General features: G+C 44.8%; 6 protein-coding genes across 6 annotated transcripts; 2 read left to right on the top strand and 4 right to left on the bottom strand.

Annotated features, from left to right (window-relative positions):
- Positions 1 to 194: 194 nt before the first annotated feature.
- Positions 195 to 1,082, bottom strand: GL218_06854 (FAD-linked sulfhydryl oxidase ERV2; the record flags this gene model as incomplete). The annotated part of the gene is made up of 3 exons (XM_033583583.1): positions 195 to 213; positions 276 to 641; positions 751 to 1,082. 3 exons carry the CDS (start codon positions 1,080 to 1,082, stop codon positions 195 to 197), a joined length of 717 nt encoding a protein of 238 aa, XP_033433125.1.
- A 2,333-nt stretch (positions 1,083 to 3,415) lies between these two features.
- On the bottom strand, positions 3,416 to 4,864 carry GL218_06853 (Cuticle-degrading protease; the record flags this gene model as incomplete). Its single annotated transcript, XM_033583582.1, has 6 exons — positions 3,416 to 3,607; positions 3,667 to 3,704; positions 3,759 to 4,140; positions 4,204 to 4,296; positions 4,348 to 4,530; positions 4,589 to 4,864. The coding sequence occupies 6 exons, from the start codon at positions 4,862 to 4,864 to the stop codon at positions 3,416 to 3,418; spliced, it is 1,164 nt and encodes a 387-aa protein (XP_033433130.1).
- A 4,808-nt stretch (positions 4,865 to 9,672) lies between these two features.
- On the bottom strand, positions 9,673 to 10,950 carry GL218_06852 (AMP-dependent synthetase/ligase; the record flags this gene model as incomplete). Its single annotated transcript, XM_033583581.1, has 1 exon — positions 9,673 to 10,950. One exon carries the CDS (start codon positions 10,948 to 10,950, stop codon positions 9,673 to 9,675), a length of 1,278 nt encoding a protein of 425 aa, XP_033433131.1.
- Positions 10,951 to 13,253: 2,303 nt separating this feature from the next.
- Positions 13,254 to 15,146, bottom strand: GL218_06851 (putative c2 domain-containing protein; the record flags this gene model as incomplete). Its single annotated transcript, XM_033583580.1, has 1 exon — positions 13,254 to 15,146. The coding sequence occupies one exon, from the start codon at positions 15,144 to 15,146 to the stop codon at positions 13,254 to 13,256; it is 1,893 nt and encodes a 630-aa protein (XP_033433128.1).
- Positions 15,147 to 16,461: 1,315 nt separating this feature from the next.
- On the top strand, positions 16,462 to 17,590 carry GL218_06850 (Homocysteine S-methyltransferase YbgG; the record flags this gene model as incomplete). Its single annotated transcript, XM_033583579.1, has 2 exons — positions 16,462 to 17,388; positions 17,450 to 17,590. The coding sequence occupies 2 exons, from the start codon at positions 16,462 to 16,464 to the stop codon at positions 17,588 to 17,590; spliced, it is 1,068 nt and encodes a 355-aa protein (XP_033433129.1).
- Positions 17,591 to 19,376: 1,786 nt separating this feature from the next.
- GL218_06849 (DNA-directed RNA polymerase II subunit RPB1) lies at positions 19,377 to 20,918 on the top strand (the record flags this gene model as incomplete). Its single annotated transcript, XM_033583578.1, has 1 exon — positions 19,377 to 20,918. One exon carries the CDS (start codon positions 19,377 to 19,379, stop codon positions 20,916 to 20,918), a length of 1,542 nt encoding a protein of 513 aa, XP_033433017.1.
- Between the last annotated feature and the right edge of the window lie 4,725 nt (positions 20,919 to 25,643).

The raw sequence follows: 25,643 nt of genomic DNA, 5'->3' as shown, positions 1-25,643 counted from the left end.
ATTTTGAGATTTGAGGTTTGCATATTAGAAAGCACAATACGACAGACAACAACATATTGATATTCTAGACACTGTAAACGCATACAAACTACAATAAGCTTAATATTTCCTATTCTAAGATCAAAACCAACCACCAAGAACTCCCAATCGCTATGCTTCCAGAAACAGTGTATTGATATTGTGTAATTATACAATTAACCACCCCTGGTCAATCTAGCCAGAAAGTTAGTATGCGAACGATATTAAATATGGTCTTCACGGAGGAAGATACTCACCCATCCTTCTCCAACTTCAGCTCCCCTATGCTGTCTGCAGCCTCCTTTTTGTCATCCCCGCAACCGCATTCGTAGAAATCCCCGAGCTTCTCGGGAGTACAGTCAAAGATGGGCTTCTTCAGCCTCTCATTAACCTGGTTATGTACGAAGCATGCCCACCCCGCAGCCGCGCTGCGCGAACTGACTTGAGGTGGATACTGGGCGAGAAGTTTCTGGAAATGTCGCGCACAGTCGCCGCATGGGTACAGGCGCGCGAATAGTTGGATGAAAGTCTTAAGCGCGAGGGAGTCGTCTTCGGTGGGCTTATCGGGGAATCGCGCCATCATGGTATGGAAGAATTTCCAGGTCGAACGGCCGAGTTCAGCTCTACATGGAACCAAGACAAGTTAGCAAAATTCATGATACACATTCTAAGCTAAAGAATATACAAGATGACGTATGTATTATTCATTGTGGAATTGGGAAGTATACGTACTTGATGGTGGCGTTTTCAAGTTTCGGGGCAATTGCGCCTCCTGAAAGGATTCCGCTCGACAATGAAGGGAAGTCGGATTTCGGGTCTGGTATTACATTCGCTTTCGCATCTGTTTTCACGTCCTCTTTCATGTCAGGGGCCGAATCTATTTTTACGTGTGCTTTCGTATCTGCTGTGATCGCAGTTGCAGCACCTAACGGCCGTTCGGTCAAGCCCGCCGCAGGTAACACCTGTCGTATTTGCTCGGTTTTCCCACCGAAAGATGTCATGAAAGACAAGATTAAGAAAACCGCAACCGCCAAGATGACGACGACGGAAAGATGCCGCGCCATTTTCGGACGTGGGTAAACGAGTGTTAAGGTAAAGGCGTAGCTGAAAATTCGTATCGCAGGTCGCAGTGGTCGCAGTGTATGGCCCGTCCAAGAAGGAGATTCAAGCTAAAGGGGGTTTAATACAGAAGTTTTGTTTAACAATAAACCAAGAATAGCATTGAGAATTGAGATGTGGTGAATGAAAGAAATATTAGACAATACGTTGAATCGTTCGATCAACGTCGGGCGTTAACATTTACGACTCAGGAGTTTTAAAGGTTTCAAGGTTTATTCCAGGTTAGACAGGTTTAGACAATTTGATATCCTTACCTAACCAGGGGTCTAGGAGGCGCACTAGTGGATCTCTCCGATCCGAATCAGTGGGAGACCCTAGCCCCGATACGGAATTATCTATCATGGAGCCACTGTCGCACGAGCAGGTACCGAGATCCGGAGTACTTTCTAGCGTCCCCACAGCTGTGAAAGGTGCCTGTATACGAAGTACATACAAGAAAGAGAATGAATCTGTGACTTAGGAACTCGTAATATTTACTTTAGATTATAGATATTAATCTTAATCATGTTGGCTTTATATGGTATTCACTATTTTCTTGTTGAACATAAGCCATATAACTCTCACCAAAAACTATTGAACTCATATTTACAAGGTAGTCAGTGGCATTAACAAAGTCCACGAAGACTACCAGCTAATTGTTTTTTGAATCATTATTCTGAGAATTCTTCGACGAACATTTATTTTGATTTCTAGGAAACATTCAGAGAGATTTAAATTATTCAAAATACTATAGTTCAACTCCCAAAAATAACACCACTGAGATTATCCCCCCTTTCATAACATAGGTCATACGGCTACTAGTTCAGTTAAGCAAGCTGAAGTAACTCGAAAGCGCTTTGATTTCGTCCCTTCGACGTCTTTAGATCTTTTAAATGACATTATATAAACATCCAAATAGTAAAGAGCGAATAGTGAGTATGGCCAATATCTTATAGACAGATGTCTGTTGGGGTAGAATAAGCTACTAAGGATGCTGAAGTACATTTTGAAATAGCATCTTAGTCTTACCTCATAATATAGTTCTGGTAATATTCATAAAATATGCAGAAAGTAATACGGTATATAAGCACTATGAGCGACTTCATTGACTAACTAGGGTTTTTCACGAATGAAAGGGGAAGCTTGACTTATACATGTTCTTGGTACGATAGATGCCTCGTACTGAACCTGATAGCAGTCCCATTGACCACCCATTTGAACATTCATACCCACACAGATTGCTTCCCTCGACGGTGATATATATTTCCCATCTTACTTAATAGTGTGTCTCGGGGAATATTCATTTAGCCTTCGAACAAGGAGTCATAGAATCACTTTAGATTCCTTTGGCGATACATTTCTTAACAGCCGCTTTTGTGTTAACTCTACAACCAGCTAGCCCCTTATTATTTAGCTTATTGGTAGTATAAATATATGTCCCAAATACCATTGCTTACATATGAATACTTCAGTATATCCTGATCACTCCATCCATGATGCCCTTGTGTGCCAAGAATTAGTACGAATGGGTGCGCAAGTTCCGTGTAAAATATGCGAGGCTTTCTAATGTGCTGTAGGGGTGTCGTGCTCACGGGAACTCGTCATCCTGGAGCATAATGAATGACTCTACGTTTCTTAATGGCTAGGGTCGTCGATTTATTATATCCCGGTGGGTGATTTACCTTACTTATTAATTTGTACGAAACCTATCCATCTCCCTGTGATCGTAGATCCCAGCTAGGTATCCCGAACAAGTTGCGGTTCTCCGATATATCCTGAATGCCGGCTCCAACGGCGCGTGAGTAATTCCCACTTATATTGGAGAGCGTCAATCGCAACATTGTTGCGGTGTTGTAAGCATTCACTCATTTAGGTATGTATATACTCGATGTGCGGGGAATCTCACACATATTTCAGGGGTTGAAGACACGGGCGATGAGATGAGTTTCTCAATGTATTAGTCAATTATTCTGTCGCGGCTAATTCATATGGTAGATGCAAATCATGCTCCAAGAGTGGTAACCAATGGCAGCGTATATTTCTACCCTTCCTAGGCTATACGAATAGCCGTGGGGACGAACCATGTCCCCAACAAACCCGCAGGTCCCCGACTTCGAACTATTATGTAGCATTGGTTTGGTTCAAAGCTCTGAAAGCTACATGCCACCCTCAGTATCTAGAAAACAGCAATCGGTAAAATATCGGAGGCCAATAATATGAGGCTATCACCACCAGTCCCATGCAAGCATCATCACAACAATCCCATTACAAAATAGCCACTAAAATCCCTGTACATCCTTTATGAAGGAGCGCCGTTGAATGCCAACTTGTTGACAGTGCCGGACGGAATGCTAGATAGGATACCGCTGTTGGCAGTGGAAGCGATGTAGCTGCAAAGCTCCTGGGGGGTCTTCTTGCCCTCGAGGGCTAGGAGGTAGGCACCGAGACCAGCAATGTGGGGGGTGGCCATGGAGGTTCCGGAGATGGTGTTCTAAAATGAAAATTAGTTTATGCGCCTAATGTAGCGACTAGACTAGTAAATAAACTCACAGTGTTTCCGTTGTTCCAGGTGGAGAGGATAGAGCTGCCTTTTTAATTTGTTAGCACAGGTAATATTTAGCTCATAAACTTGGGATAAATACCAGGGGCGAAGATGTCAACCACAGATCCGTAATTGGAGTAGCTGGCACGAGCATCAGACGAGGTAGTAGCACCAACAGTGCAGACGCTGGGCTCAGAGGCAGGCGAGGAGTTGGCAGCGTTCTGGTTGTCGTTACCGGCGGCGACAGCCAAGAAAACTCCAGCATTGATCATAGCCTTGGCAGCGCTGTTGATCGAGGACGAAGAACCACCGCCAAGAGACATGTTGGCGACGGCACCGGCCGGGCAGGATCGGGTCTTGACGTCGGAGGTAACGAAGTTCATGCCAGCAATGACACCAGAGGTAGAACCAGAACCGCTAGAGTCGAGAACCTTGACAGCGTACAGCTTAGTCTTCTTCGCAACACCGTAGGTCTTGCTGCCCTGTTGGGATGAAAATGGTTAGCATGCCGAATGGGCTTGGCTCAGGGATAGGGGGTGTATTACAATAGTGCCGGCAACGTGGGTGCCGTGGCCGTTACCGTCAGAGTTAGAGCTGTCGGCGTAGTTGGCTAAGAAGGTAGCGCGACCCTCGAACTCCTTAAATCTTTGTTAGTAAATATCGATACGAGTTCCACGAGTCATGCATACCGAGTGCGTAGTGTAGATACCGGTGTCGATGACGTAGGCGCAAGTGTCAGCACCGGCGCTGGCGTCGTAGACATAGCTGCTGCTGCCTGTCTTGTGGGATAGACGCGCAATGCCCCAGGGGGCGCCGCTCTGGGTAACATAGGCGTTGATGCTCATGACAGCATCCTGCTCGATGAACTCAACCTGCGAACTGGTTAGATCTTGAGTGGACCTTGATAAATGAGTCTACTGTGTGACTTACGTCGGGGTGGTTTTGAAGCTGCTCGAGATGCTCGGCCGTCAGGGACGAGGCGAAGCCCTTGAAGCCCTCGACGTTGTAGACGTGGTCGGCATCACCCTGGAAGGTGCTCATGGTATCATCAAGAGCTGTGATCGCGGCATTCTCGTAGAGCTTGACGATGTACTTGCCCTCGATGACCTGAGATCCTCGAGGCTTGATGAGGGGAGCTGGCGCGGATCGCTTAGCCGGGGCAGCGAATGCCAGAGGCAGGAGAGCAAAGAAGGCGGCGGTACGCATGTTGGAGCAAGTCAAGGTGGAAGTACTAAGGGGTAATGATCTGAAGCTGAGTTGTCTGCGAGTGATGAGGAACAGAATATCTCTTCAAGTCGAGGGCATCACGACTATTTATCATGGTGAGGACTTCATCTGAGCCTCGATATATCTCGTGCCCGTCGATCATGACCTTCCTTGGTAGGAAACTCGCAGATCTCCTATACGGCATTAGGGTCTTATTCGGCGATATAGTCGGACAGGCTAGATGACGATGTAGTTTGTAATAAGCGGCCCTCCAGCAAGTATTGGCCAACCGTAGTGAGGGGACCCTGATGACTTAGGCGAAGCTGTCTATATCTTATCAAGGACCCTTGTTCTTCAACCGCCCTGCAGCGCCAACATGACATGCAGGGTGAGATCTTAACGCTATCATGGGCTGGGGAAGCGCGGTAGTTAGTAGAGCTTGTTTCCTAGGTATGAAGAGGCATTGCTACTTTTCCGCAGGGATCGGTGGCGGGTGCAAGTGTAAGCTCTTGGGACATATGGGGTCTCTAAGCTCTCCAGGGTTGAGGTAGCAGCCCATGACTTAGAGCCTAGATCCGAACCGGGGATCGGAGCAAGGATGAGGTTAAGTAAAGCCCTAGGATGTGGTGGATTCGGGCGGCCGGTTGCAACACAGGCTAAGAGTCGAACCCAATAGCGTGGAGAAAGAAAATCTAGCAAGCAGTATCATGATGTTGTATCGGACATCTGCGCCAAGCCGTTGCTTTTCTTGCGAGAAGTAGTCTTGAGCTCACGTCGCGTGGTGCCCAATGGGCGGCCTTCCTAATCCGGTAATTAGCCCCCCTTATGCCCCCTTATGTTCTCCTTATCAATGCCCAGAATATATAAAGGGCCAAGAAGCCAAGACTGAGCTTGTTTCTCGTTCCAGATTGCACATAGTATCTCGAGTGGAATTCCACGGCAAGTCCAGCAGGCTTTTATATTATATTACAGGTAATACAACATGATGTGATCATCTCTCGCTGCCGCAATTACCGAGCAGTCGGCATTGAGAGTAGCGGTTTGCATGTTTTCTTACATATAGAAATATATATACTATACCTCAGAGAGTATAACGTTATTCGTATTCATTATGAGTGATCAGCAACGCGTAAGTTGATAAATAGCCTCTATGAATGAGCAACTCACGGGTATATATAACGTGATCAATCCCTAATATATTTTACATAACTTCACTGACCTATCCGAGTATCAAGTTTGGTACATCACATCTTATAAATTAAGCTTAGGTATATAAGATCCCGTTCGAACCAGGGACTAATTACTCATCGAATGCCGGGACGGACTAAGCCGGAAACTACGGAGAGCTCCCCTCGGGGATCACTTACAAGTACCGCGTCTGCCCCGCATTACGACGGTGCTGTATAAGACGCTGAGGCGTCTAAGAGACAACTCGCAGCCAACTTGCAGATGCATGCATCATTCATGTACCAAAGACAGGTGTCGCGCGGTAAATTGATAGCGCATGTGACAATACACAATACATGACTTTGGACGGCCAGCCCTGAAATCTCCAGCAGAGTTTTTCCCCTTCCCCCCCAGCCTTCGCCCCCCCTGTAAATATTCGAGTGAAGATCACACCCCCTTCAAGTAAACTCATAAACCCGTCTCCAGTCCGAACGGTATCCGGCAACGTGTACCGCCAGGTCCAGATTTAACTCAGCGTTACCTACTACACAACCATAATAATTTTGAGAAATGTCATCATAGCCATCGTAAATAAGGACCCTAACGGCACCTGAATAAATCTCTGTTAGTTCAATTACACTCTCCTACCTAAGATACTTAGGGCCGTACTAAATGCCGCCGCTTGCATCAACTACCATCGTAGAGCTCGGTACTAATTCCGGCCAATTCATATCCGTTAGGGGGGAGAATATCACCGTCGGACGGACCCGTCTGACGTGCATCATTATTCCTAAAATTACAGGCACGAGGCTCTCGAGATACCCTGCTTTCCCCTGTTTTTCCATCGATCGGAGAATAGAGTAGCGTTCCACGAGTCAGCGGCGTAACCCCGAGTGCGCGCCTAGATCTCTTAATGATCCATACAGATCACAAGCCGATGATCCGCTACCTTCCCGAATAAGGTCGAACACCCAGCCCCATGTTAGCGTACCCCATATAGTTCGATAAATGTATCTAGAAGGTAAACATCTCGACTGGTTGTAATTTAAGCCGAATTTTTCTCATTAATGCCATCATCGAATGTTCGATATAGATATAATCTTTTTGTATTTTGGATCAGTCGCTACAGATATGGTCGATGCAACAATGCTATTTACATAGACTCGATAGAGTTGAAAGTTCCACAACGGTTGGGCTAACTTACATTGATGCTACGTATTGTGATCCCATGCTTCTTCTGTTTATCGAGCTATTACGTTACCTATTGAGCAAAGTCGGGGAGAGACGCTTCTTATCGTGCATCTGGTAAGGCCGGCCGGGTTCCACATGATAATGCATTGAAGCCCAGAGTTTCCAAGTCTTGTTACTTCTTCCTATCTTGGTATATTCTCATATGAGAGAGAATGATCCTTCGTAGCCCAGAAGATGACATATCCATTCTAGATGTGGAAGCTTTCTCCAATATGTCTTAATTCCATATTATGTATGACTTCACTGATAAAAACTATTAATAAAGTAAGGAAGAATACATAACTACTAATGATCTATGGTGATTTCTCTAGCAGCATGGATGATAATATAAATCTATGCAAGGAGACTGCAGGTAATGTGGCGTGGTTTGTCTTACCGGGGTTTTCCAATCGGAATTAACTGCACGAAGATAGATAAGGCACGGGCCTAAACTCCAGGGCTACAACGTAAGAAGTAGTATCCGAGGTGAACACTGCTTAGGTAGGTTAACCACATGTAAAAGACATAAATATGAACTGCATATATGTATGTAAGGTAAGAAGATAACTCGATGGCACTGACAAGGTCTCACTGGCCAGGGGTAGCTTGCAGCTTTCCATGATAGGTAATTGCTAAGTCTTAGCTGAGCATTGATTGGTGCTACTCCTTGCAGCTCTATAGTGGAGAATTATCTCAGGCCCTGTCGTACCTCGGAAGCACAAGCAGATGGCGGGATTGTAATTTTCATACTTTTATCGTAATGAACAATCACATAGGGGAAGACCAAGGAGGCGAATAGAAAGGTTTTACTATTGCATCAAAAATATTTACTCTTAAACTCTTACTTAATAGGTAGCTACCTAGTAATATATAGAACAAAGCTTCTGTCCATGAACAACCAGCAACTTTACGAAAACTTTACACAACAGTTTTATATTGATATTCGTATACGTTAAATCGTGTTTTCAAACGTATAAATTGATTTTAAACAACCGCAACCTTTGCGAATGTTCAAGTCGATACGATATTTTGTTTGATTGTGTAGTTCAAATATATTAAGTAGGTTAATCTACTGGCGAGTATCTGTTCTCGGTCATTATGTGTCATCATTCGGAACGAATAACAAACCATATCATACTTCAAATTATATTCTAGAAGCCATACTTACCAAATCAAACCCACAAACTATCAATCAACATGTCGGCTGATAATCAGGAGCGTAGTGACGACATATTGGACGGGGGTATGATTGCCGGTGGGATTATAATTGCTATCCTTCTTAGTCTTTGCATAATAATGTGTGTTCTCGACTGCAAGAAAACTAAACAGAAAAGGTCGGCTCGTGCAAGACGGCTCGTGCGAGACCTCGAAGCTCAGACGCGAGCCCACAATCAGACTTCGCAACCACTACCGCCGGCCCAAGCCGGTGATTTTTCAGGATTCGACTTTTCTAACAATCCCTACACTCAACCTACTATACCTGAGCCGGCCCATCAGCCTGTGCAAGAGCCTAATGGTCGTCCGACTATGCAGAGGCGGCAGACTGCTGATGGTGCGACAGGCAACCCAGAGCTGCGAAGAAAACCTTCATTTACCAACATAGCCAAAGGGGAAAGATCCCCAAAGCCGTCACCAAAGCAGCCACTTGTACATCCAGATGAGTTTGAACTCGAGGATATTGATCTTCGTAATAAGTAAGTAATGAAGTGAGTTAACTAATCCATTTCGAAGTGATTGCTTTTCAGCTGCTTTAAATAGAAAAGAAAAGAAAAATAGTTGGAACTGTTAGAGTTTATACACTTTATAGATGCTATACATAGAGAGAATGTTAGAATAGATCGATTGAACTAGTAACGCTTCTTATATAGTAAATAGACTCCTGCAGTTACCCCTGACCCACTTATACCCTGACAAGAACTATCCATAAGAGGTTTAATGCAGTCTTTATATTCGTAAAAGGACCTGTATAGAAGAATATGATTGCGTGTTGAAAAGGGCTTTGATTTTGTAGGGAGGGAACTCCTAGCTAAAGTGATATTCATATGTTGGATTGACTGGGGAATCGATTCAGTTACTTTGTATCACCAATTACCCTTGTAGTAAAAGTGATGTCTTATTGTATTGATTGATGATGAAAGAGGAAGATCTACGAAAAGTGGGGGAATCTAAATACAATTGGATTAGGGTGTGGGTGGGGCCCAACCCTTGGTCACATGACAATGCTAGGTGCCATTGTCACGTGACCATAATCCCAACATCATAAAACTTAGCACTCAAAAGTCGAGATATTTATAGATAATAAACACCATATCTGAAATTATTTATTGTGCCTCATAGAATAATGGTGAATGTGCTCTAATTTACCATTTATATCTGGCGGGTTTGGCTGCCAGGACTTACTTGGATATTTCCTAACGCTCATCCACCACATCGAGTAATTCTCCAGTTTCCCCAACACAAAGTAGTATATCATCGACCCACTCCAAGCGAAGGCATAAAATAACACCCGCCTGGCGCTCGTTTTTCCACGTCGAAGATGTTTTCCATAGTGCCTTTTCAATCTTATGGCGAAATTCTCCCGCTTCTAACGGCCTCGGATATGCCAGCCGGAGAACAAGCTTTTGACAGCCATCTTGGAGGCGCAGGACACATTGGAATCGTCCACTGACATTGGTCTTCATGACATCGCTAGTGATATCCTTCAATGTAGACCAGTCCAAGATAGTGTTGGCAACTTTGATCTTGGTTGATGCTTTGCCGCAATACTTGAAAATTCGAGAGCCATAGTCTACCCATTCCGCAACGTCGCCGATTGGGTATCTTATCAGAGGTTGCAAGCGACGTATCAGATGCGTGATGATAATGTTTCCTTTGACACCAGTTTGTTTGATAACAGTACCGTCATCTGTCACTATTTCCATGACTACAACGTAATCGCATACCCTATATATCGGGTTGATATCCCGGTCAATCATAATTGGAATAGCACCTGGAAAAGCCAGGGGGCCTAGCTGAGGTTTGTCGTACAGCGGTGCATAGAGTCTAGCATTCGGGAATCCAGCATGTAACGACCGAATAATATCCCTGGGTACGGTATCCCCAAGGTATAGTATGGCTTGTACCGATGGTAATGTGTGATGTCCTTCGCCAAGGTGCTCGCTAAGACGAAAGATGTCGGGTAGTGATCCGAATACAATGTTGGGTTGGAATCTTTCAACTTCCTCCATAATCCTGTCCACTGTCTTTTCGTTTGATATAAATAGTTGGACTCCTAACTCTGGGACAAGCAATCCATTGGATATGTTTACCGTATCCCAAAAGCCGATATGAAGGTCATGGGGGCTCATAATATTGGCAATACGCTCTACTTTCTCAGGTTCAAGAATTTCTTGCCATAAAATAGACTTAGCCCTGGAAAGCTTGAATTCCTCTCCCCTTGATAGTTGTACAAGCTCAAGCTTGTTGGTAGGTCCGCTTATACAATGAATATTCCCGGTAGTGAATGGTCCGGTCATGACACTGGAAAGGTCAGTTCTTGCTGAGTTCCAGTAGTCATCTGGGTAGATAATTGGCACGTCCTCGAGATCTGGATCATCCTTCTGAACTGATTGGTATAGACGCTTGTAGTATGTCGAGTTTTCGCGGGCGAAGGCAATGGCCTCGTGGGCATGTAAGAACTTCTCGTCCATAGCTTAGGGATAAATTTTGAGTGAAAATGCGAATACAAAATTGGTAGAAGGTGGTATATTAATTGTAATTTAGAGGATTCTCCGAGTCAACCCATTTTTAGAGGTATTAAATGCAAATTCATACCTGTGTAGTTCCCAAGACGTGCGCTGTATTCATTCCGGTCACCGTGATACTAACATCAATTCTATACACGTCATGAATGTTTTCCTAGTCATCTTAATCATCAAACATAGCAGTTCAGACAACATGACTTGAGGCTACATAATGGTTTAGCTAAATCTCAAGGCTCAGATTGAAGTATCATCACACATATATAAAAGGCGAGTTGATGACTAGATTTTTAGGCAAGTATGCAAATAAACTAGGCACTTTGACCAGCTTTCGAAAAAGCCCTATGGTGGAAAGAGTCGTTTGAAATACCTATTAATACCCCTGGCGTGACTCCTTTCGTCTCTAGGATTAAATTGTAAACTGTAACATGACGAAGTGAAAAGCCTAACACTTGAACTCTAAAATATTAGGATCTTATCACATATTTACAGGTCACTCATTAGTGTGTCACTATATTTAACAGATGATATTGCCATCGTTGTTGGTACAGTGTGGATGACTAAATAGCACTCATTGTAAGTATACCTAAGATATATTGTGGTAGGTTGAGTGTAGACCAAGTGGTATAGTATATTGATTTAGTAACGCTTGGCTTCTATTCTTTTATGAGGGCGCTGTGAGCCCTCATACTGTAGATAGACCCCTCTACCCTGGCAGAGAACGACAAACGAAAAAAGTATCTTTATACAAAAAGCTACAACCTTTAGTTGGGACATACCTTCTAATATATGTGACAATCTAACACCTTGCTTATCAGGCATCTGCAAGTAGAAAGCAAGATTTCGCATTGGAAAGACCTTTGAGCCTATTGCGTATTGTTGATCTTTCGAGTAGATTTCCGTTAAAATATTATTTTTAATTACGTTACTCGCCTGAACGAAGCTTCGCGTTGTTTGTATAGTTGCAATTGTTCAATGACTCGGTAGGACACATCGTAGATTATGATTTAGAGTACTCCTCTTGTTATTTAAACTAACGACCGAGACGTCGAACCGAAAACTGCTCCTAAATTTCTCTATCAGGGTGGATTGGATCATAACTAGCAGGTTGCCATGTATCTAAAGGTGTGCGAATATTGGCAATGTTGTCTCATGTTTAGGATAACAGTTGCCAGAGCCTCAATTGGCCTATAATCTGACTCCTTTTCATAAACGCATTAACTTAAGCGTACGGAGAGAAAGTGGAACACGAGGTCATATAACAAGCATGAAAACACGAGAAGTCCTTGGCATACCTATTGCACAATTCCTCCGTGGGGATTTCGTTCAGCTCAATACTAACAAGCTGCCATGACAGAACGGAACAAGACCTATGTACTCGTACGATCTCTTCATAGTAAGTTGAACTAAAATACTACCTAGTTGAGGGTTAATAACGCTATAGACAATCGTCGTGTAGAACTCCGGGCGGCCAGCTATCAGAATATAGCGTTATTTGACTTAGTATCGACGTGTAACATGGAAGATCCGTCTTATAAGGGCATTCATTGCTAACGACTTAGCTACGCACCGTCTAGAACCACATAAATAATCTCCGGCACGTGGTGAACGCGGCACATTGCTGCATTCGAATACACCAAGTAGTATATCCACCATGGGCCCACAGTATAGACACTACCGTCTAGACTTGATGAACGTGATTAAGGCGAGGAGGCTAGTTTAAGGTTGTGGTCTCGAATGTTGCTAGACCCTGGATGTCTGTTGTCCCCTGACCAAGTGGGGAGCTGAAATTCGTTAGCGACGTACGAAGGCCCACAGAGTCTAGATTCTGATAGTACAGAACGGGAATGAGGAACACTAGAAATAGACTGATAGGTAGGTAGGTACCTAACCTATGTAGTAAACAGAGGAAATTTTCATTGGTTCATTATTCGCCTAATTCAATGTGAGAATGAGAATATGTATGAGTATGTATGAGTATAATAGGTATTACAAAGCATCATAGGTGTTAATACGCCCACGTCGTGAGACGCGTTCCATCCCATGAGAGAAAACAACTGGGGAATCAAAATTCGTGTAGAAGATCGTCATAAAAAGTAACCAGTCAGACTTTTTTTTTAGTGACTGGAGCCAGATCAGCCGCCCATTGTACTCGAAATGCCAAGCGGCCGGCTGCCGATTCCCCCATTGGAAAATCGAAAAGGAATAAATTCAAGAAAAATTGGAATACCAAAAAAAAAAAGATCGACTCATTAAGTGGCCGCACCACTACCGCTCGGTCCACTTGACACTGCGTCTGCGTGCTTTTTACCTGCCAACTCCTTGATCCGCCTCGGCTCCTCAAGCAGATCCCACGCTCTTTCCTTTTTACTCCTACGTCCTATTTCTCCAGATCGTTCCATATCCTCAAGGTCGCTGATGTCGTCGGAACTGAACGAGCTCGCGCTAGGGCTACGGTTCAGCACCATATTAATCGTGCGACCTTCCCTCTTCTTCACCTTGACCTGGGCCGCCTTTAATTTCTGGTCTTCCGGATCATCGCACGCTAGTGTCACGACACCTAAGCCGGGAAAGTTACGTTCTAACAGCTTCTTCAGATCTGGTAGCACCGACTTATCAGGTCGATAAGTACCGCTATCGTTGTCAATGATCAACTGGTAATACTCGGGCTTAGTCGGTGGAGGCTCTTTGGGTGGTCCGCCCTGTATGGGCTCTTCAGGATGAGTAGACTCGCCAGGTTCAGGATCCTCGGTTACCCTAGGCTTTTTCAGCCTACGGATAAAGAACTCTCCGGAACAAGCGATATATATGGCGGCATCACTATGCATGGTGTGTTTACTGAGAAGGTCGATACTAAATTCCTTTCCAGTTTCCGTGAACCTCATGATTCCATCTAGAGTAATGACATACGTGAATATCCGCCCACCTTCGTCGTAATGTGCCATCTTCAGGAATTGGAGACTGGCCTCCTCTGAACACGGCTCGAAAGTACCAAAAAGCGTACCCCTATCGAAATTGTATATGCGGTGGTGCTGGTGGTGAAGAGCCTTGTTCAAAATCTTACCGCGTAGCCCCCTACTCCTGAACAAGAGGCCAATGATGGGTCGGAATTCGACATATCTATGGTATAGTTTTTCCGGGACCGGACCGGCAAGCTGGATTTCGTTGGCCTGGAAATCGTACTTCTGAGCCCTCCTTTCCGCCTGCTTGCCATTGTCCTGAGATGTGGATGCTGCCGCATTCGAATCATAGTCATTTGAGTCGTGAGTCTCGTCTTTATTCACTTTTATGCCCATCATCCGGCCTATCATGGGTGAGAAATGCTTGAAGTAATAGGTTGGACCGACGGTGTACATCTGGCCGTAAGGCGGATCCGACTTGCCCAAAACAACAGCACTTACATATAGCCTCGGAGTTAATGAGACATCCTTAGCGAATGCAGTTATGCAGGCCTTAAGAATGTAGGCACGCTTGCTACCGCTACGTTTCTTGACCTCAAATTCTTTGGCTTCTGGTCCAAAGCCCTCCCAATCCTCATTAACGCGATTGACTAGAATGGTTACGTTGCCTAGCCTATCGTTGTGGTCCGGCCAGTCCTCGTCGTATAAACGGCACTTCAACTTGAATCCGGATGATGGGACATTGGCTACAATCCATTCCTGTTCCCATTGAGGTTCAAGAGTCTTCCTAACCGTGCGCGTCCGGTAGACGAGGTCTGGGTCTTCTTTATGTCTTTTTGGCAGTGAAGTTGTTAAGGTGGCAGTTAGAAAGGGATCCGACGACCCTGTACCAAGGTCGGCAGCAGGCAAATTCTCAGCGCGGTGAAATGTAAATTTCACGGTATAACCCGGGGGGGCATCAGGGATCGGGGTAGGATCAAAGCCGCCGGGAGGTTTAGTTTTGGTCTTGATCTTCTCTTTTTGCTCCTTAAATTTATGCTTGAATGTGCTGCTACGAGGAAGAGGACCGTCTGGCTTCTCATTATCGGCGTCAGGACGCGGATGAGCTCTGTCTTCAGGGGTTGGATGATCATCGGAGACCTGTTGAACATTTTTCTCGTCATTGACCCCGTTAGCGCCCTCTTGCGACACTGGGTCTTGGCTACGAGGCGTCGAATCGGCCTCCCCTCCGACGCGAGCAGACATGTCGCGTAATAAAATGGCTGAACGCTAAGCACTTAATGTCGAATGATGTCAAGAACGGTACCTCTTTCTATCGGTTTGTCTACAGGCTCCGAAGGTAGGAGCGACGGCAGACAAAACCGTCCTGTTCGTTAGCGTAAGTCGCAAGATCCTTGTTATGGTTCGTTGGTTCGAAATTCCGAAAAAAGAGGTGCGATGATGGATGCCAAGGAGGCGGTCGTAGTTTGGAGAATTGCTTGGTAGCGGGTGGTGGGTTTGGGTTTTGCGCTTCTCCACACAAGCAGTGATAGAGGTAGGTAAGTACTATGTATGTAGCGATAGGACTCGAATGACGGACTGGAGGGACAGGAACTGATAAATAAAAAGTAAAAGGGACCTTATTTCTGGGTCGCCTTACCTTGCCAGCAGGCTTGGCAATGATAGATGATTATGCGATGCGATACGAATGAAGATGATACTAAACGACAAAACGCGCGAGATTAATAGAGCAAGGCTTAATTACCTATTGATGATTATTACAATTGGAGAGAAAAGAAGATGAAATTGGAAAATTGAATTCATTTGCGCGACAGCGCGTAAAAAGTGTTTTTTTCTTTCTTTCTAGGAATCGTATGTAGGTAGTAATGCCGCTTTGCCGGTTGGGTTCTGTCTATCAGCATCCAAGCATCTGACATGTACCCATATATCGGAATTATACGCGGGTTTACTGTGGCTGTGATGATTGCAACATAGGTCATAAGCTAACAGACAACTAAAAGCTTAGCGGAAGCTTTGGACAAATCAGACAAATTCGTTCGTAATGATCTGTTCAAGATGCATGTCTAGTGCCGGGAATTCCGTTGATCCTCTCCGAAAACTCAATTCATTCAGCTGTATCCATGTGGCGTTTCTAGGGGTTCCCTGTCGATGTGAATGCCCGCTTCCAGGGCTGCAGGTGCCCAGATGAGGCCCTGCACCTTCCAAGGTCAGCCAAGGTTTCCCCCACGATGCCGGCCTTCCGATCTCTTGTCAAATCACTAAATCACTAAATCACTCAATCGTCAAAAGTTTACCTTTACACATCAATTTGATTGATGAGGACAATATACACGTGATACCTACATCATGTGTGTCTTACACGTATAGCTTATGAATATCGCTAGCCATACTACCTATCTCAAGCTGATGGTTCGTTATGAATTAGCCTATTCGCTGTCTAGTCTTCGCTGATATCACCAATGGTGGACTAGCTTCTCTTCTCAGCTTACGCTACTTGAACGCTACTCGAACGCTATATATGGTATATCTATAGGAAGAGTTCCGTACGGAAAGTAACGAGATGGCACAGATCAAGCTTGCACCCGTTTTGTTCCTCGATGGAGGGTTAGGAACATCTCTCGAGGATAAATACGGCGTCAAGTTTGATGAAAATACCCCATTATGGTCGTCTCATCTTCTTATTGATGATCCCGAGACCCTCCGTTCATGCCAAGGGGATTTTGGCAGTATCCCCGTCGATATATTGCTAACAGCAACATATCAAGTATCCGCGGAGGCTTTCGCACGAACCAAAACTCCCAATCATCCTCTGGGTATTTCCCGCGATGATATTGTACCCTTTCTTGATGTTGCTGTTTCCATTGCCGAGGAAGTCAAGGTGCCCAATGCTCACATTGCTCTAAGTATCGGGCCATATGGAGCAACTATGGTTCCGAGTCAAGAATATGGTGGTAAATACGATGCAGAACATGACTCACTAGAAAAGCTTCTCAATTGGCATAAAGACCGCTTTCAATTATTCGACCAGATCGATCGCCTTGGATCTCGTATTGGATTCATCGCATTTGAAACTGTCCCCAGGCTCGACGAAATCAAAGCCATCAGAAAGCTCTTCACGCGTGCACCACCAAGCGGTTTTAATACGCCCTCAGTTCTCCATGGGGATATCCCATTTTGGATATCTTGTGTATTTCCTGGAGATGGATACACTCTCCCCGATGGTAGTTTTGTCGATCAAGTGGTCGATGCGCTCCTAAGCTCGGAGTATTCGGATATTACCCCATGGGGAATTGGCATCAATTGCACAAAGGTGGCCAAGGTCGCCGAACTGGTTTATTTGTATGAAAGTGCTATTTCTCGATTGGCAAGTACTGGCAAACTCAAAGCCCAACCTAGCCTGATTCTTTATCCCGATGGAACCAACGGCGAAGTATACGACACCACAACAAAAACTTGGCGCGCACCAACTAGCCAACCACTTTCCACAGTAAGTGCCACCAGAGGTGTTATTATGCAGTCCTAAGCAATGAGACTAATTATTCATTTAGTCTTCGTGGGAGCACCAAGTTGCTGACGTGGTCGTCCACGCTCGAAATCAGCAGTGTTGGAGATCCATCGTAGTTGGCGGTTGTTGCAAGGCCAACCATGACAACATTAGAAGGCTTCGTGCCATTATTCGCGGTACCTAGGTGGTCAGTATCATCAAAGCAACCCCCAATCAAAATCCTCGTCCGCCAGTCGACTATATTCCGTTATTAATAAATACTATGAACATCGGGATTGTCCTCGTTTCCTATCCAAGGAAAGACGGCGGAGCCGGTACAGAGCCGCAATCCAATCAACTAGTAACAGCTATTTTCCTTGGGATATATTAAAACATGTGTCACCTTGTACGAACGAGAAAGTTAGCATGCATACCGCATAGAACACTACCAAGACCGCACATGCTCTTGTTCTTTGTCGGCTTTGTGTTTTTTAGACAAAGCGAACAGATAGCCGACGGCTACTAGCCATAACAAGAACTCTCTAATCGTGATCGATATATTTATATACCGTTACTGATCGGCAATTCATAATTTAAGACAACTTATTTTACCCAGTATGTGTCTGAGCCTTAGGTATGTTTCTTTTTGTTACGTTATGTTTTACCGCTTATGAGCTTCTGCTTCCGGGTTCCGAGCTTGATAAGTCGATTAAAACAATATACATACTGTGAAACGTAATGTTTTTGTTTTTTCTGATCGAGACCAGTCCGCCAGTCAAGTATCAAGCCCATACCCGCAGCTCCGCATTTATGTGATAGTGGACGTACATGTAGTCTTTCACCACTTCTATGGCTCCGTTGATGTACCAAGACTAATGATAACACTAATCAATACCTAGCAAATCTCTTCTCTTAGGGCACTATTTTTTCCCGACTTAAAGTTGGCTTCGGATTTTTATCAATATTCAGCTTCGGGCTTCAGTGTATTTTCCCCATGTCTAACACTAGCCCAGATCCGTCTGCTCCTCGTAAATTCCAGATAAGCCATGACGAAGGTTCCAAATGCGTTAGCTAAAAGACACCTGCATTAGGCCAGGGGTAATAAATGACATTTACAAGTCAAAATCACGATATCTAATGTGTCATCCATCTTGCCATCCTAGTGTACAGGCATGTGAGTACAAAGATGGGTGATGTGCATAGAGATATGTACCTAATGTATGTATTTTTCGAGTACCAGTCTCCTCTTCAAAGAACGAGATATCAGTGGCTAACATTTCTATGGACAGTTGTTTGTGTACAACCGAGGCCGTCTACTGATGTAGTCAAGATGTAGCTCTCCGTACGTACCTAACCTTTGTACTTACATAGAGGGGAAGTTTGTTAAGCCAAGGACATTAATGTCAATAGCGCGAGGCGGGCTTGAGCAGCGTGGATAACTAGCTAGTTTATCTACGATTCCGCCAATAAGAGGATGTCTTCAAAATACACTATTCCATAAATGCGGCCATTTCTTTTTCCTTCTAGATCGAAGGATCTGGCGAGACCTGGTTCTCAACCTGACTTTCCCAACTAGGTCACATGTAATGCACCGGGTTTCTTTCATCATCGTACTCACCCCTGACCGGTGCCTGCATATCACGCCTCGTGGAGTCCCAGCCGAAATTGACATTGGCTATGTCCGCATTGTCAATCCCTGCATGTTGTTCTAAATAAACTGCAATGGTCCGAAAGAAGGACCCGAAGAGGAGATCTTGGCAAACGAACCAGGTTGCCGGAACGGTATGAAAGAAGACAATGGCTGACTCCAAGAGTCTAGCAGTACTTTTCTTTTATAAAGCCCATGCTGTCCAACCTCGACCCATTCTAGCTTCCTCCTTCTCTCCCATCACACGCTCCCTCACCTCCTCTCGTGAGCATATCAATCGCTAGATCAGTCCAACTTCAGTCATTCGCTTGTACGTGAAGAATTAAAAAATTAATCAGACAAGATGGTTCGCCTATTGAAGTATGCTAGCGCCGGCGCCCTGCTGGTCGCTTCCGTAAACGCCAACTATGCTACGACCTCTTATCCCGAGGAGGATGACTGCCCTCCCGACTCTGAGACCGAGTCCTACAGCGCTACCTCGGCCCCTTACCCTACCAACTCCTCTTCTGCCGCTGGGTACCCCGTCATCACCCCTTCTTCCTCAGCTGGATATCCGGTTGCCTCATCGACCAGCTCCGAAGAGGACGACTGCCCCCCGGAGACCGAGTCCGAATCCTATAGCGCCACTGGCTACCCCACGGCGTCTTTCGGCACTGGATACCCGACCCTGAGCGTTTCTGCTCCCTCCTACCCTACTGGTAGCAAGTCTGAGAGCGACTCTTACCCTGTCTACCCTACCGGATCTGGCAGTGTTTCTGTTCCCTCATACCCTACTGGTAGCAAGTCTGAGAGCGGCTCTTATCCCGTCTATCCTACTGGATCTAAGAGTGCTTCTGTTCCCTCTTATCCTACCGGTGGCCAGTCTGGAAGTGTCTCCATCCCCTCTTACCCAACAGGTGGTAAATCTCCGAGTGTCTCTATTCCCTCATACCCGACTAGCAACCAGTCTGAAAGCAGCTCTTACCCTGTCTACCCTACCGGATCCGAGAGTGCTTCTACTCCCTCGTACCCTACTGGTGGCCAGTCGGAGGTTACCTCTTACCCTGTCTACCCTACTGGATCTAAGAGCGCTTCCGCCCCTGTCTACCCGACCACCGGTATCAACACTTATCCTGGTGACTCAACTTTGACCAAGTACACAACTCTGATCTCTACGATCACCTCGTGCGCCCCCAGTGTCACCAACTGCCCCGTTGGATCAGCTACCACCATCGTTGTTCCCTACCCTTCGGCAACCTACCCTGCCGCTTCTCCCTCTTATCCCGCAGGATCCCCCTCTTATCCTGCTGGAAGCCCGTCTTACCCTGCTGAGACTCCTTCTTCCCCGGCTGAGACCCCCAAATACCCTAGCCAACCGGGCCCCTCATATCCCGCAGAGGCTCCCTCATCGCCTGCGGGATATCCTTCTTCCCCTGCCGAGACTCCTTCCTACCCGGCTGAGACTCCCTCTTACCCGGCTGAGACTCCCTCTTACCCTGCCGGGACACCCTCCTCTCCTGCAGGCTCACCCTCCTCTCCTGCAGGCTCACCTTCTTATCCTGCCGGAAGCCCGTCTTACCCTGCTGAGACTCCTTCTTCCCCGGCTGAGACCCCTGCGTATCCCACCGAGGGCAACACCCAGCCGGCTCCCACCTACCCCGCTGAGACTCCTAGCCAGCCGGCCGCTACTTACCCTGCTCTCTCCACCGGCCCTGCAACTCTATCCACTGTCTATGGCAACACAACTTCCAGTGTCACAAGCCAGACTGCTGGATACCCTACCGGAGAGGCCTCTTCGACCAACCCAGCTCCCACTGCTATCCCTACTGCCGGTGCTGCCATCGCGGGATCAAGCGCTACCGGTGCTCTGATCGCATTTGCCGCTGTCTTCTTCGGCCTCTTCTAAACAGGACTTGGGTTTTTTATGACGAGGTGATGTGGTCATGCTGCCGTGCGGACCACGGTATAGAAATGACGGGATTATATTCACGCAGAATACGATTATAGTTGTACTCTTATTCTATATGCGAGAGATGTTGCCAGCTCCAAGCTATGAATTGCTCTGAGAAGCCCAGGCCCTCTTGCATGACCTTTTTAATGTTAACTTAATGTAAATAATTTATTACTTCAGACCAACCAACTAGTCACTCTTTTGTCGTATGCTATTTGAGAATTCTCATTTCAGCGCGATTTATTCTCTGTGAAAGGTTTAATAATTAGTATAATGAACACGATGTGACTTGATTGCAGTCTGGTACCCCTCAACATTTCCAACTGATAATGGTGCAATGCGAGCTCTACGCACAAGCCGCGATGATATGACAAGACATGATATTAAATTTTATTGATCAACAAGTCTATCGAAAGAGTATTTATTTACTGTAAGCTTATATAGTATAATCCGTCATACGTACCGAATAGGTGCAGAGTATCATATCACGCAGTATGTACCTAGTAGCTACACGGAGCTTATAAATATCTTCTGACGATATATTTCCGATTAGAAATTTAGACGTCATCTTAACGTCAATATATTCCCCTCTTTGTGTTTTCGCAATATCATTCTATATTTTCTCTATCGGACCCTACTTAGTCTTATTTAGAGTATAGAACTATTTTCTGCCACCTAAAGTTCTATATCAGGTATTCACTTGAACTGAAAGTGTTACTCTATAAGAAACATCAGCTCATATTTGGTACTTATTAGTTTACGCGAGATTTTTCTCAATGGGATATTATTTGGTTGAGTTATTGTTTGACCTGGTTCTAACTAGCCATTAAATAGCATGTTCCTAGTGAGTTCCTTTGCGTCGTTTGATATATTGATCTTGAGTTGTGGAAGTTAAAACTGGTCGGAGCCTAAGGTCCGATTACGTACGGAATAGAACTATGCCGAATCTTCGAGGGAGTTATCATGAAAAGTATTTAATATTAGAACAATTTCAAAATGCAGTTACAAGCTAACGATGGTATCATATATATATCGTGGTAAAAATGGTGTTCACCCGAAAAGGAGACCCCATTTACGGGATCGCCGTATCACTGTGAATGCTTCTAAGGCTGGGTATAACTGCTAAGTGCAAATGAGTGTTGCAAGGAACTTTATAATATTAATAAGTAATAGTATTCTCGTATGGCTAGTATTTGTGTGGCCGTGTGGAAAATAAGGGCACCAATTGTTGAAATGCGATCACCGGATTTGCACTTGTGTAAGTTAGATATTTGAGGAGTGAGAACCTATGTACCCTACTTACGTAGTAGCAGGTATATATATGCAAGATCTATTCTAATATAGGATAAGGGGTTATGCAACTGTAGTAGATGGATGGTGTTAATACTCGAGTATAACAGCCCTGAAATACATTGCTCACTAAGAAAGGGATCATTGCAGCGGAAACAGTAGTGATCTACGGCCTTACAGTAGGTAAAGCGACTTTTAAAGTAATACTTAACCCTAAATTCGCCAAATAGCTACCTAGAGGGTATCTGATGTCCTTGTGACCCATTCTGCCCTCGGGTTTAAGGGGTGTCAAAAAGGAGGGCTTCTCTAGAGCTCGAAAGTAGCCCATATTAGCATGATCGTACGATATCGTACATGGCCAATTTGTAGCGTCGAATTGTAGCGTTCACAAGGGATATAAGTAGATAATAAGTAGCCAATAAGTAGCTAATAAATCTTTAAACATGTTTCCTAGGAAGCAAGCTTCTATAGCCCGGGGAACATGTACGCATATCCATTAAGCTTATTATTCTTCTGGAGCCAATACTTACGTATAAGCATAGGATTTATCCCTTTTACTTACCTACCTACTCTAAGTAGACTGGCACCGTGCAGTTACTTGTGGCATTTACTAAGAGTTTAGTACTACATAGAGGTTCTAATGGGGATCGATCCTCGGGACCCATGCTATCAAAACTTGACTCTATCTTCCAATGGAAACCTATCGTCGCTCTCCCGTTCCGCGTATTCTAGAAACTGGCTCGAGATCCCCCCTCTACCTTGTTAGCTAAGCCTCTCTAAGCCTCTCGGCAGTTCCCTCCACTTGCCACGCGGCCTATGCCCATCTTGCAGCGGCATATCTCGCATCCAGGGTGCCGATCTGGGTTCGATACAGTAATACGTAGCCAAGATTGGAGATGGGTCTTTAGAACTGTGGCAATGCAACCAAAAGCTTAATTCGACGTACAATATAGCACTACAAAAGAGCCGCATGCTAAAACGAGGGTTTTGAAGAGGTTCTTGATTGCTCAATTGAGATATAAGGTGTTGCAGCAAATAATAATTGAAAATGTGCCATATTCATCGAGTCTTAAGCTAGCTGATTTAAACCTTAAGAAGCTTGAACAAATAATATAAATAGGTTAGACAAAAATAGTTGGAATTATTGTCTAACTACACATTCAAATTAATTTGATAAAAGGTGAAGAAAGATGAAGGTGAAGGTATGACAGAAGGCCAGCAACTCCAGACTGGATGTACGGTTCAACTTCGGTTTATACCATCCAACATGGAAACGATCAGTCGTTCCTGCGGTCAGAGTGACGAGATTACGAGTGTCAAATGGAGTTGTAGGATCTACTACGATCGGCATTGAAATTGTTCATGATGTTAGTTGTACGTGATACGAAATGCCGCAACTCTCTGCATGGATGCCGAATGAGTAATAACAACACCTACTCTGCATTAAACGAGAACGAACACGGTTAGTTTATGTATGCATCACGGCTCGTGAACTACTTTACCGAAGCCACGATTACGAAGAAAAAAAGAAGAAGATAATAAATTTGATTTATAAGCCATGTCATGTCGCATGTCCGAGGTTCGGTGGAGATATGATAGGTGCGAATAGGCGGAAGCGGAACTACGAGATGGAAAGGAAGAATCCAGAAACAATAGAAGAAAGAGTGGGAAGGCGAGGATAAAAGATGAAAAAAGCAGGGAAAACAAAGGGAAGAGTCGGTCAGTTGACTCAGTCCGGCATAAGAACATAAGAAACATAAGAAACATAAGAACCTTATTGAAGTAAGAAATGGCGCATCGGGGAAACGGGTTGATTGTTTATTGTTGATTTGTTGATTGTCGTTCGGTGCGATGCCTGAAGGGGGAATATAGAATTATGGATTAAGATGAAAAAGGAAATGGAAAAGGTGGAATCGAGTCTGAATTGGGGGATTAGCTAGGAATAGTTTGAAGGATTAGCGGTTCGGTTCGGTTAGGTACATGATGTATGTAAGGTAAGTATATATACCTAATGATACTATATTAAATATAATGGTTAAAAAAGTATATAATCTTAATCAACTGTAGAGTCAATTAATGTTCTAATACATGCACTAATATGCACCTGCACTTAGCTGACCTGATGATACCGTTCGAGCCGGAAATAATTACCTCTGGTCGTAAAAAAAGCAAAAGCGAGCAGCTCCGACCTGTCCGAGGTGGCAGGTGGGGGTGGGTTAAGGAACCGGCCGGAAGGGTAGGGGGTTACAGAGGTAGGAGGAGGCACCTGCAGTAACTTGAATTTGATGGATACATGTCCTATATACTTAGAGCCGCTCTTAGTTCAAGCATGTATTCTGTATTCAAACATGTACATGCTGACCTCATTTTGGGTCACCACATTCAATATTCAATACATACATGTATTACATGTAGGTATGTAGTTATACTGGAACCTTGGTATCGATATATGTATATACCGTATGTTACATGTACCTATATTGATATTTGTTCCATGCTAGCCGCTTAATACATACAAGTCACAGGTTACCTCAGAAATAAGTCACCGACTTACCCGTTGCCTGGAGTCTTAGGTCCAATCACTTTTACATATTAACCTGGATTGCCTGCCCTGCATTAATTCAACTTTAAAACTTGAGATAGGTAACCTACCGGCCTACCAGCCTACCAAGATATGTAGTTGACATGTATATGACATACACGTACAGGCCTACATGCAAATCGACGTAGCTGGCCCTGCATTACCTAAAGTAAACCCGGATGCATTGTCCTTTACATCCACTTTGAGCCTTGCAAGAACTTAATAATCCCTTTTTTTTTCTTTCCTATTTCCATATTTCCATTATTATTACATCCTCTTCCCCTAGTTCTCCCTTAGCTCACCTGCAGTTCGATACCTAATCTCTCTACTTACATATTACATACCTCTAATACCTAACCTACCTACATAATATTCCTTCGGGTCTTCCGGAGCGAACCATCTCCCAATCATACGACGAGGAGACCCTTAACATTCGAATGGTGATCGACTAACTGGGGTCCCGCGAAAGAAAAAAAAAATAACAGGCCTGACTCAGTCATTTCAAAAGATCTCGCAGCGCGTTCGTGTTTTATGTGAAAACCGACACTCATACATACTTTTCGTTAGCAATCTCTACCAGACTGCGCAAACAGACCGAAATACACAGGCAATACGTGGACAATACATACAAACACTCCCTCTCTCCCTTCTCACTTCCACTCACTTATACCTAACCCGTCTTAACGCGTACCTAACCTTATACTCCACTACCTACACACATCGAACTGCACACACGGACGCAGGTACGGGTACAAACCCCCTCCATCCATTCCCGTACAACATCCGTCCAAAGTTTATTTACCCCGTCT

This window comes from Daldinia childiae (genome assembly GCF_008694065.1).
Source record: "Daldinia childiae strain JS-1345 chromosome Unknown Scaffold8, whole genome shotgun sequence".
NCBI lineage: Eukaryota > Fungi > Ascomycota > Sordariomycetes > Xylariales > Hypoxylaceae > Daldinia > Daldinia childiae.
The sequence above is the reverse complement of the archived record's forward strand: the minus strand, read 5'-3'. Positions and strand labels throughout refer to the sequence as shown.